Genomic DNA, 10,432 nt, shown 5'->3' with positions numbered 1-10,432 from the left:
CTCCTGTTGTCCACTGTATCACGGTGGATTCATATTATATAGAGAACAAAACGCTGAGGACACATGCAATAGAACAAATGGAAGTGCCAGGAGACGAGTACTCGAGTGAGTGAAGCGCGTACCCCACAGTCGACTCCTCCTCCTTTCTGCAACGAGGAAGAGTATTAAGTTTTCACGTAGCTCAGTAAATTAGGGTTTCTTTAAGGTAACTGGGACGACTCTGCTGCATTTATTGCTGCTTACCTTCCCAACAATGGCAGGTGAAGCGGCTTCATCGTGCATTCACTTGACATGCCTCTCTGAGACTCAAAGAGGATTAACACCGTTACGTCAAGGCTCTCTTCTGCTGCTGATGCTTAAGCGCGCGCACACACACACACACACACACACAGTGAATGCACTGATCTACCTACAGACATTGCTGACACCAGGAGTTAGGGAGCTCGGGCTTTGAAGGATAGTATCTGAAGTCTGCGAGCATCCAATGCGGAAACTGTGCGTTGATCCTACGAAAGAAAATTTAATTTTCTTTGAGTCTAAACTACTAATTCAAAATAATTAAGTTATATATATTAATAAAACCATTATAAATCAATGTAATAATTTGGTTCGCAGGCAGCTTTGCAAGTTGTGTTGTAACTAAAATCTTAGCATTGACTCAAGTCACACACACACACACACACACACACACACACATATATATATATATATATATATATATATATATATATATATATATATATATATATATATATGTTATGATTCGTTTGCACAAATGTGATGCAGCTCGATTCAAATCGATTGGACCATATGTGAGTCCAAGAAGTAAATTCCATCTCGATTTGATTTGATTGGACCTAATTCGTAATTCGTCTGAAACACACTCGTTACAGCATCTTTACCGTGTCCTCAATTTCACCCTACTTACTCAGATATGCTTCTGGGATTGGTTGGATGGAGTGGGCCCAGAATGGCTCGAGATGGGCCTCGCGGTATCTGGGCGTGTTGGTAACTGTAGAGTCCAAGGAAAGTCTCGTGGCTCGAATCGCGTCCGAAAGTATAAAGGCCTCTTCTCCCCTTGCGGTGCGATTTCAGGGTTCGAATACAGCATCATCGATGGAGCCCCTTTCGATCGGGAGCTCAGTCGCCGACATAGGCGGCCATCGGAATCCTTGGAGGCCCCGATCGGGTACGATTACTTTTCCTGCTCTTTTGATCTCCAAATAGTTCGCTTTCGGTGTCGACGGATGAGAGCATTTGCCTTGTCGCCATAGTCGACGATTCTTGGAACAAAAAGGTTGCTGTGATGGAATGCTAATGTAGTGATGTATAGTTATTGGAGGTTAGCAGTTGAAGAAATTATACTTTGATATAAGGGTAGAAATAAAAACACTTCGATCGACACCTTACACTTGTAGTTCTTGCTTGTATAATTCCTTTATTTGGAATTCAGTCTGAAATCCACTGTTTGGAACGATAAGCGACTCGAATGCATTTGAACTGATGTCCAAAAGACGATTGCTAACTTTTAGAAGTGTCAAGTGGCAGCAGTAGATATAAGACACTGGTGAGAGATTGAAGGGAAAGAAAAAGATAGAATGAAAATGAACATGTATACATCAAATCAGGTATAGTTAGTTAAAAAATGTGTAACTAGAGAATGAATGTTAAGCTATTACTTTGGTTTAGTATCACAATCTGGTAAACATTTTGGTGCATTACAAAAAAGGAGAGATACAAGTGTCAAGTGGCAGCGGTAGATATAAGACACTGGTGAGAGATTAAAGGGAAAGAAAAAGAAAGAATGAAAATGAACAGGTATACATAAAAACAGGTATAGTTAGTTAAAAAATGTGTAACTAGAGAATGAATGTTAAGCTATTACTTTGGTTTAGTATCACAATCTGGTAAACATTTTGATGCATTCCTTGGAAAAAAACATTTTGGTGCATTCTTGTAAAGATTATTTGGAAATTGCATTGGCTGCAATTAACATTCTAAGTCTTGAGGTATGATGCATTATAGTGATCAGGTATTACCATCTGTATAAATGTTATTGATGCAGAAGCAATTTCCTGATCTTGAGTCATAGTCACTTATTAACTACTTTATAGATTGTGAGCAATGAATGTCTATTTTGTAGTATAGCATGACACCATTATCTTTTTCTCCTCTTGATCCAATCTTAAGTCATCAACAATTGCCTATGCTGTTTGATTCAATTAGTTAGCATAAGATTGGTGAGTAGGAAAATAATGTTGAGAACTTTGTGCATGTGAATTAAAGCAAATTATTAAGCAAAATAAGCCTATTTGATATAAAATTGTTATGACCATAGAAATGACTAACAGTTACAACTTTCTACATATGTCCAGGAAAGGTCTATGGGACCCAAACAGATTGTGTTGATACAGAAGCTTGTGATGGTTGTACATTATGTATAAACAAATTATTGTGCTTTTTTGTCCTCGTGAGAAAATAATCCTGTTGCAACCATGTGTTGTTTGCTTGCATATTTGTAGTAAAAAATTATAACTAAATACATTTTACTGGGATTTTGAAATCCTTATTGAAACATTGAAAATAACCTTTGTTTCTATCATTCTTGATGCAGTGTCAAATTTGGTGAAAGAAAAACTACCGTGTGGAAAGCTCTCTTTGACATGATTTTAGCAGGTATACATAAGCTTTTAAACTCAAAATTAGATCATAGTAGTATGTCCCCTTTTATCTAATTGGCTCTGGATACTTCTCTTCCTGTGCATTGCTTTGACTTGAAAGTTGAGTGGTTTAACCTCTGCATGTAAATTAAGTTGGAACAGAATCTGATTGGTAATGTTGTCCGTACAGAAGTTATAGGAACTTGTTAATGGAAGTTACTGTGACATACTATTGATTAGGTGGTATTTTGTCTCCTTCCATGTTGATGCTAAATATGCTGCTCCCCTTTGGTGATGGCAAATTATGCTTGTGCCATGGACCGCCATTTGTGGACCATTTCTATTGACACATCACTGTTGGTAGAAGGTTATGCATCGAATGTCATTGTACATTTCAGAATGTGGAGCATCCCATAATGGGTCAATTTCAGCTATATTAATTGAAACAAGACAATAGCCATACTGGCGATGGTGGTTTTTGGGGGTACTCTTGTTTGGACCAATGGCAAAATAGGGTCACTTTGAGATTTAGGCATTCATATCTTGAAGGTATCATAACCACTTACCCATTTCTGGATATCACATTGCAGGCTTGTATGCTTACTTTCAAGGTGAAATCTTTGCGAACTTTTATCGGGCCAAATTAGTTGCTCTTTCATTAAGACACTGAAAGAAACATATTTTGCAGGTAGTCATACATGATTTATTGGATATTTCATTAAAAATATTGTTTTATGAGATCAATTTAAGTGTAGCTGTCATGAATTTATGAGCTTGTAACTATTTACAGAATTTTTTCATCTTACAAATGTACTCTGACATGGTAAAGAAGATAAACTTTTAAATGTTACAGTTTGTGCTATACTGTTTCAAACTGGTACTGGTCGTCAGTGACGTTAGGTAGCGTTGCATTTTGAAGCACAGTGCAAACTAATACTTGGTCCTCACAAGAAGGTTGGTCAGTTGAACCAAGTGTTTCCTTTTCTTTTTCTTAAATCAAGGTGTGGTTAAAGCCTAACTAAAGCTGTCATAGTCAAGGCATAATTTCCATTTATATTTGTTAACAATGGTATGGTCAAGAGAATTCATGGAGACGTAACCATTCCTAGATCCTTGAATATATTGTTTTAATTTCAGACTTTGTTTTTACCTTATACACATCACGTTTGTAAATTTTACTCTTTAATAATCATCTTTAGAGTTTCAAGAATCTTTCATCAAAAATAAACTATAGAAAAAAGGATCTCTTTGAACACTTAATAGATGAAATAATAAAAGTAGGTGATAATTTACTTAAAATAATTTCATTCAAAAGCTGTTGGTGTTGGAAATAGGAACACAGAAAATGCCAAGGGCAAAGGGTTTTTCTGAAGTGTGGTCCCAAAGACAAAAGGAGTGAAAATGGCAAAAAAGAAAAAGAAAAAACAGAGGTTCAAATACTATATATTTGATATTTTATTTGTTGCTGTGGTTAAATGAACTCAAAGGATTGATATGCATTATTCTTTGGGTCTTTAGAAATTAATATGCTATAGAAAAGAATTTAAACATTAATGTGCAAATCCTGAAGACTTCAGTTCTAGGATGCCATGAATGCAAAGAATATTTTGGTTCAGAAAAAAAAATGATCCTGTTTATATGAAAATAGAAAAAAATGTACAGGCATGAAATGTCTAAAAACTTGACATTCTCTTTGGCAACTGCCCTTGTTAAATTTTGGTGTAGCTAGCAGAATTTAGCAGATGGGTAGGATTGTTGTAGCATCTCTATGCTCATTTAGGTTTATATCAGTTCTAGAAAAGAGTTTTTTATACTAATGCATTTACAGATGTTTGAACTTAATACTTGAAATGCTGCACCAGGGTTTTAGATTATGTCCGACATAGATCATGATGCATGCATGCCATGGGACAAATGTACCTCATCATCCTTACTATTGCTCCTTGTCTTCTTATCTTGTCTCATTGAAACCATACCATGCAATTATATAATAGATTGCAGGAGTAGAATTCAAGCCATGTGTTGTGTGTCACTTGCCACGTGAGTAACTGTACCATGGTATGTACCTTGAAGATTATGCACCTGAGCATCCGTTAATGCATTACTGTCTTTTTCCTTCCATCTTCTTCTTACATTTTCTTTGTGATTATTGCAGCAAATGATCAAAACAGTGGATTTTGCACCGGAGACGCCCGGACGTTTCTCCCCTTCGTACCTGAGGAGGTGAGACCAGACAATTCCTTGGCCCATACCTCCCTGTAGAAAAGCTTCAGTGACTCTTTCTCTCTCTGTATTCCTCTCTCTATATCGAAGGAATGGCCATCATTCATTGCACCTGGAAAAAGAGAACAAGATGGAAAAACAAGCGCCCATGCCCTCCCCTCTCTTTCCTGTCTCGCTGATACTTCTCTCTTTTTAGCTTGCTGAGTTCTTCTCTGTCTTCTGCTCTTCTTTAAGACGTGAACACCTTTTTTTGCTGCCCTATACATCTCTCTCTGCCACCCATCTGCCATCCGTTTGACTAGCCTCTTTCCTCACAGTACCAAAAGCGAGGAAAAAGGCAACAGTGTTTGAGAGAGAAAGCTCTCATGATTCCTTGCAGCCTTCTTCTTGTTCTCTTTTTACTTTACGATCCCATTGTAATAACTTCTTGCACTCTCTCTCTCTCTCTCTCATATGTCACCCTTTTGATACAGTCAAACCCAAATTCCCAAATGGAAGTGACTGTTGTCAACTAATTCCTTCTACCCATGCCTTCACTAGCCATCACTTTCCTCACCACTCAGTGAGGGCCGAGTGCGAGGGACACTTCAGTGCCCCCTGCGTCGATATTGATGTGGAATCGTCCCATTTGCCTCTCTCCCCGTGTGTTGTTCTTTTCCACTGGTTTGCTTTCATCACTCCTCTCATCTATTTTAACTCAACACCCCTACTACTTCCGTCTTCGTTGAGCAAAGTTGTTATCTGAAGCAGTCTGAAACCTTCAGAGCTCCCTTCCCACATTTAACTCTCCACCCTTCGCTGCATTCCTAAAGCTTTTCCTTATCTCGATCCAGCTCATGGCAAAATGACATGGTCCCATTACAATGAGCTCACTGAGCCATGCTTTTTTCCTCACCGCCGGCCTCCTCTTAGCTCTCCTCTATCTCCCTCTTCCTGTCTCCTGTGTTGATAAATCGTTGCTCGCCTCACCCGAGGTATCTTTACGCCCATCTTTCCTGGTCTTCTCCGCCCCACATCTTATAAGCTGTGATGTCTCCTTTAACAGGGAATGCTGGTGGAGGACAAGATCCGGTTGGGCTCCACGCCGCCGAGCTGCCACAACCGGTGCGACCTATGCAACCCATGCACGGCGGTCCAGGTCCCTACTCTCCTGGTCCAGTCCACTCCGGTTCGTTCCCGGGTCAGGAAGGTTCGCCCGTCGGATGACCCGTTCTCCTACGGCAACCAGTACTCCAACTACAAGCCCCTGGGGTGGAAGTGCAGCTGCGGCAACCGCCTCTACAACCCTTAGTTGCAGAGGACCTCTTCTCCGTGCACTGGTTTTGAGAAGAATCGTTAGTCTCTATGCACGCGTTTGCAAGATCCTTCTCGCTCTCTTTGGCTTTCCTCCCTGTTCCAACTGTTTGTTGGGTGTAGGTTGCCATTCTTTTGTAGGCGCGACATGGCAGTGCACCTGCTGCGATAGATACTCTTAATGTACAGAGCAGCAGCGAGAGAGCGAAGGCTGACCCGTTCACTTAACACTATAATGGATTGTGAGTTTGGTCTCTCTCTCTCTCTCTCTCTCTCTCTCTTGAATCGGATTGCTTTTTTTTCGCCCTTTTTTTCTGGTCGTGTTGGTTCAAAAGACGAGACCAGATGCAGTTATCATCTTGGGATTCTGCGGGATGGATTGATTGTGTCGTATGAGAGGTCTCTCTCATGAACTGAGCATATATGTTGGGGAGCAGTGGGTGTGTCGGGCTACCATTTTGAATTAGATAGCTGAGGAGTCTCCATCTAGCTATGTTGTCTGTGATATGGTAGCTTGAATCCTATATTGGAATGGTGCAGTGAGCAGTAATTATCAGCGAGCAAAAAGATTGCGACACTGTATCTTGTGGGTCATGATGTTGTCACGAAGTTGATCAACAGTGCAAGTGGTGGAATGTGAGTGAGGAAAGGCAAGAGAGAGAGAGAGAGAGAGAGAGTAGAATAGAATAGAATGTAGTTAGAATTAGGCTCATGAAATTAATAGTTCCAATTTTTTTTCATAATATGAGATCGTCATAGTTGGTATTAGAGCATATATATTAGTAATGTTAAGAGGTCCAAATACAAAAAAAAAAAACCCTCATGGATGTTAGTTAAATTGTAATATATTTTTACATTTTCACAGCAAATGTGAAAGGATGTTTATGATTGTATATAAAATGAAATAAGCCTGTTATTAGATTAGATTTGAAGTATTTTAGGGAACTTGATTCTAATTATTCGGTTAAATTAGTCGGTATCATTCAAATTGTTGTGCACAGAGCTCCACGACATAGCCTGATAGTATCAGCCAAATTAGAGGCTATCCATCCATGTGCATGCACGCAATCCCATGCGCTAACACTAAACAATAGACGTCGTTCCCACACGTAATGAAACCTCTCCGGTACATGATTGAGCTTTCCCATACTTGCCAATTTATTTCTCCTTCTGTCTCAGAACCAATCACGCGAGGATAACATGTCTAACTCCCCTTCCGTGGAAGAAGCACCTCTTTGACCATCCTCTCTAGATTCGCAGAGGAGGAGCCACCAGGTTGGGCCGCCCTACCTGCCGCCTCCTTCCACTCCGTCATCCTCCTCTTCATCTCCTTCCCCTTCTCTCCCCCCATCAGCTCCCTTATTAAGCCCTCCACCACCTCCCTCTTCACGTCGCTATCGATCTCCATACCGGCGCCCCACTCCGCGCACACGTACCGGCAGTTCGTCTGCTGCTCCGCGAAGAATGGCCAGCTTAGCATCGACACGCCGCTGCAAATGCTCTCCAGCGTCGAGTTCCATCCGCTGTGCGTCAGGAACCCGCCGACGGCCGGCTGCGCCAGCACCTCCTCCTGCGGGCACCAGCTCGCTAGCAGACCCCTCTCCTTCGTCTCCACCGTGAACTCCTGCGGCAGCACGGCAGACTCGCCCTTGACGAGATCGGGCCGGACGATCCACAGGAACTCGTATCCGCTGTTAGCTAATCCCCACGCGAACTCGATCAGCTGTTGGTTGGTCATGACGGTGATGCTGCCGAAGTTCACGTAGACGACACTCCCGGGCTTCTTCCCTTGCAGCCACCTTAGGCAGGCAGGCTCTTCCTTCCACAGGTTGGAGCCCATGGCGTCGAGTGGGCTCGGCGGGATCTGGCTGGTGAGCAGCTGCAGAGGTCCGACCGTGTACATTGGTGGTAGTATCGCGGCCATTGCGTTTAGGACGGAGCTCTCCAGCTCGTCGAACGTGTTCAGGACGATCGCGGACGCCATGGAAGCTCTTCCAGCCTCGTCCATGGCGAAGTGGAGCATGATGTCACTGGGGTCCGTCGTGCGTATGAAGCTCGGGAAGTCTCGTAGGCGCATGTTCTTCATCCCCGGCACCCAGTCGACGGGCGTGTCGAGGTATCCGTTCGTAAGCTCATCGACATCTGATCGCAAACCTCGCATGAGTTCGAGTAGGAAAGGAAACTGTGGATCGCAAGTGCAAGTACGTGACTTTCACAGAGCTAATACCTTTGAGTGGAGTAAGGCCCCTCTCGACGAGATGCCGGTAGTGGATGTATCCCATGAAGCCACAAGCGCTGGTGGTCCAAAACAACACCTTCGGAATGCCGAGCTGCCTCGCGGCGTCCAAGGTGAAGCTCATGACGCCATCGGAGACGATGCAGCTCACCGGGGGTCGTTCGGAACTCGGGTCGTTCAGCTCCGACAGAAGGTCAAGGAAGGGCGGGAGGCACGTAGTCATGGTGGAGCGGCACAAAGCGGGTATGTCTTGGGTGGCGTCGTCGTCGGAGGGCGGGAGGCCGTCGGGGATGGTCTCGAAGCGGAAGTCGGGGAGGCCGTCGAGGGCGGAGGGGCCGCGCGCGTTGAGGAGTCGGCGGTGGTTGTACTCGGTGTTGACGAAGGTGATGTGGAAGCCTTTGGAGTGGAGGAGCTTGGCGAGCTTAAGCATGGGAGTTATGTGACCCTGCGCGGGATATGGAATGCACACAGCATGAGGCGTATGGGAAGCAAAGGAGGCCATCTCTGCTCTTCTCGTCTCGTCTTCCCTTCTCAACTCGCCTCTTGCCTTGCCTTCACAGTGCTATAAAAAAACAGATGGAGTTCCCTTTCTCTCTTATTTTTTGTGTCAACGTCTCTTATTCTATGAACTCGTGAAATGGATGACCACATAGATTACTGTCAGTGTGATATCTATGCAGAATCTCTGGCCAGATCAAGGTTGTAATGATACAAAATAAGACAAAGATAGTCTAGGAGAAGTTTGACTCTCTCCAAAAGAAGAAGCTCTCTGCAAACACACACACACCAAAGAATTTGGTCCTCTACAAGTTACTATCCAAACTATTCTAATGAACACTCCACATGTAAACAGATCTACTCTCCTTCTCCTCCGTCTTTTCAGCGTTGTGTCAGCTAGCAACAGTACTCTGTCAGCAATGTGGAAGATCAACATGCATTTATTTATTGGATGTGATGTAGATTTAAATGCATTGAATCACCGAACAGTAAAAACTCTCCTCCGAGCTACCAACAAATGAACTATACCATTTGATCCCTCGCTTAGTCAAAATTGTAATAAAATACATTTGACCATAAATCAGCTTTATTTCTTCTCCACCGATCATATTATCGATCTGCACAAAGATTCTTTGGTTTCAAATTTTCCACCGATGTTGAAGCTGTTCGGATCCTGATCGAGGACACTTAGTCCTTTAGGGGAGATGTCGTCCTCCACCTAATACTTTGGTGCTCCAACTTCCACGGAGCAATTTTGGTATGCTTCGGTGTGGAAACAATTACCGTTGTTGTCTCTTAAGTATTGTATGGAAATTGCCTCGAAGGAACACATCTATGGGGCTTGGATTCAGGTTAATAGGAAGCGGAATGAGAGGCAATGAACTATTGTGTCTCACGATCGAAAGAGATTACTAGAGCCGGAGAATAGGCGATCGGCTTCAGGTGGGGTCCTATCGCAACTTCCTTCTACCGAGTTCCAATGAGCCTCTAACCAAGCATGTAATTGGTGAGAGGGCCCAACGTAGAAGAAGTTCTTATCTTGCATCATCCATAAATACAAGGTAGACCTCGTTCTGCTCAATACGGTTTGGTTCGACTTCGGATGTCCAAGGAGGCGCCCACGAAGACTTTGGGCCGGTCGTCGGGTCGGCTCGAGCGGAGCAGGTCGTTGTCGGGACCTGCACATAGGTCGAAGCCGAGGGGATGTTTCCCGACTCATTCTCTCCGAAGGTCAAGCTGGTGGAGTTCTTACTTAGAGTCCTCTTCCAAGTTGTTTGGGAAAAAAGCTTCACCTGGCATGCCAAGTAGTTGGCTCTTATACTTAGGCACGAGGGTTGATTGTACAGTGTTTGTTTAATGACTGTCGACCCCCGTAGGAGATTAGCTCATACCGTTTATGCAATCAATGTCTGCATCGGGGCAGTTTTGTATTTGGTGGTGTCGTCCCGAGTTCCCGAGGTCGGCTTTGTACTTGGTGTCGTCCCAAGTTCCCCGGGTCGGTTTTGTACTTGGCGATGTCGCT

At 43.3% G+C, this 10,432-nt stretch overlaps 2 protein-coding genes across 2 annotated transcripts; one reads left to right on the top strand and one right to left on the bottom strand.

Annotated features, from left to right (window-relative positions):
- Positions 1-980: 980 nt before the first annotated feature.
- LOC103977502 (EPIDERMAL PATTERNING FACTOR-like protein 1) lies at positions 981-6,432 on the top strand. Its single transcript, XM_065143812.1, has 4 exons — positions 981-1,189; positions 2,615-2,676; positions 4,816-4,883; positions 5,929-6,432. The coding sequence occupies exons 1-4, from the start codon at positions 981-983 to the stop codon at positions 6,172-6,174; spliced, it is 585 nt and encodes a 194-aa protein (XP_064999884.1). The 3' UTR covers positions 6,175-6,432.
- Positions 6,433-7,200: 768 nt separating this feature from the next.
- Positions 7,201-9,108, bottom strand: LOC103977501 (7-deoxyloganetin glucosyltransferase). The gene is made up of 2 exons (XM_009393039.3): positions 8,404-9,108; positions 7,201-8,318 (listed from the first exon to the last, which is right to left on the bottom strand). The coding sequence occupies exons 1-2, from the start codon at positions 8,912-8,914 to the stop codon at positions 7,381-7,383; spliced, it is 1,449 nt and encodes a 482-aa protein (XP_009391314.2). The 5' UTR covers positions 8,915-9,108; the 3' UTR covers positions 7,201-7,380.
- Positions 9,109-10,432: the final 1,324 nt, after the last annotated feature.

This window comes from Musa acuminata, chromosome BXJ3-3 (genome assembly GCF_036884655.1).
Source record: "Musa acuminata AAA Group cultivar baxijiao chromosome BXJ3-3, Cavendish_Baxijiao_AAA, whole genome shotgun sequence".
NCBI lineage: Eukaryota > Viridiplantae > Streptophyta > Magnoliopsida > Zingiberales > Musaceae > Musa > Musa acuminata.
The sequence above is the reverse complement of the archived record's forward strand: the minus strand, read 5'-3'. Positions and strand labels throughout refer to the sequence as shown.

What these genes read in the sequence shown, in the direction of transcription:
- LOC103977502 (XM_065143812.1), top strand. Translation starts at nt 981, where the DNA reads ATGGGCCTCGCGGTATCTGGGCGTGTTGGTAACTGTAGAGTCCAAGGA. An exon ending in TCCTTGGAGGCCCCGATCGG is followed by an intron (nt 1,190 to 2,614) that starts GTACGATTACTT and finishes TTCTTGATGCAG; the next exon opens with TGTCAAATTTGGTGAAAGAA. An exon ending in CTTTGACATGATTTTAGCAG is followed by an intron (nt 2,677 to 4,815) that starts GTATACATAAGC and finishes TGATTATTGCAG; the next exon opens with CAAATGATCAAAACAGTGGA.
- LOC103977501 (XM_009393039.3), bottom strand. Translation starts at nt 8,914, where the DNA reads ATGGCCTCCTTTGCTTCCCATACGCCTCATGCTGTGTGCATTCCATAT. An exon ending in GGGCCTTACTCCACTCAAAG is followed by an intron (nt 8,319 to 8,403) that starts GTATTAGCTCTG and finishes GTTTGCGATCAG; the next exon opens with ATGTCGATGAGCTTACGAAC.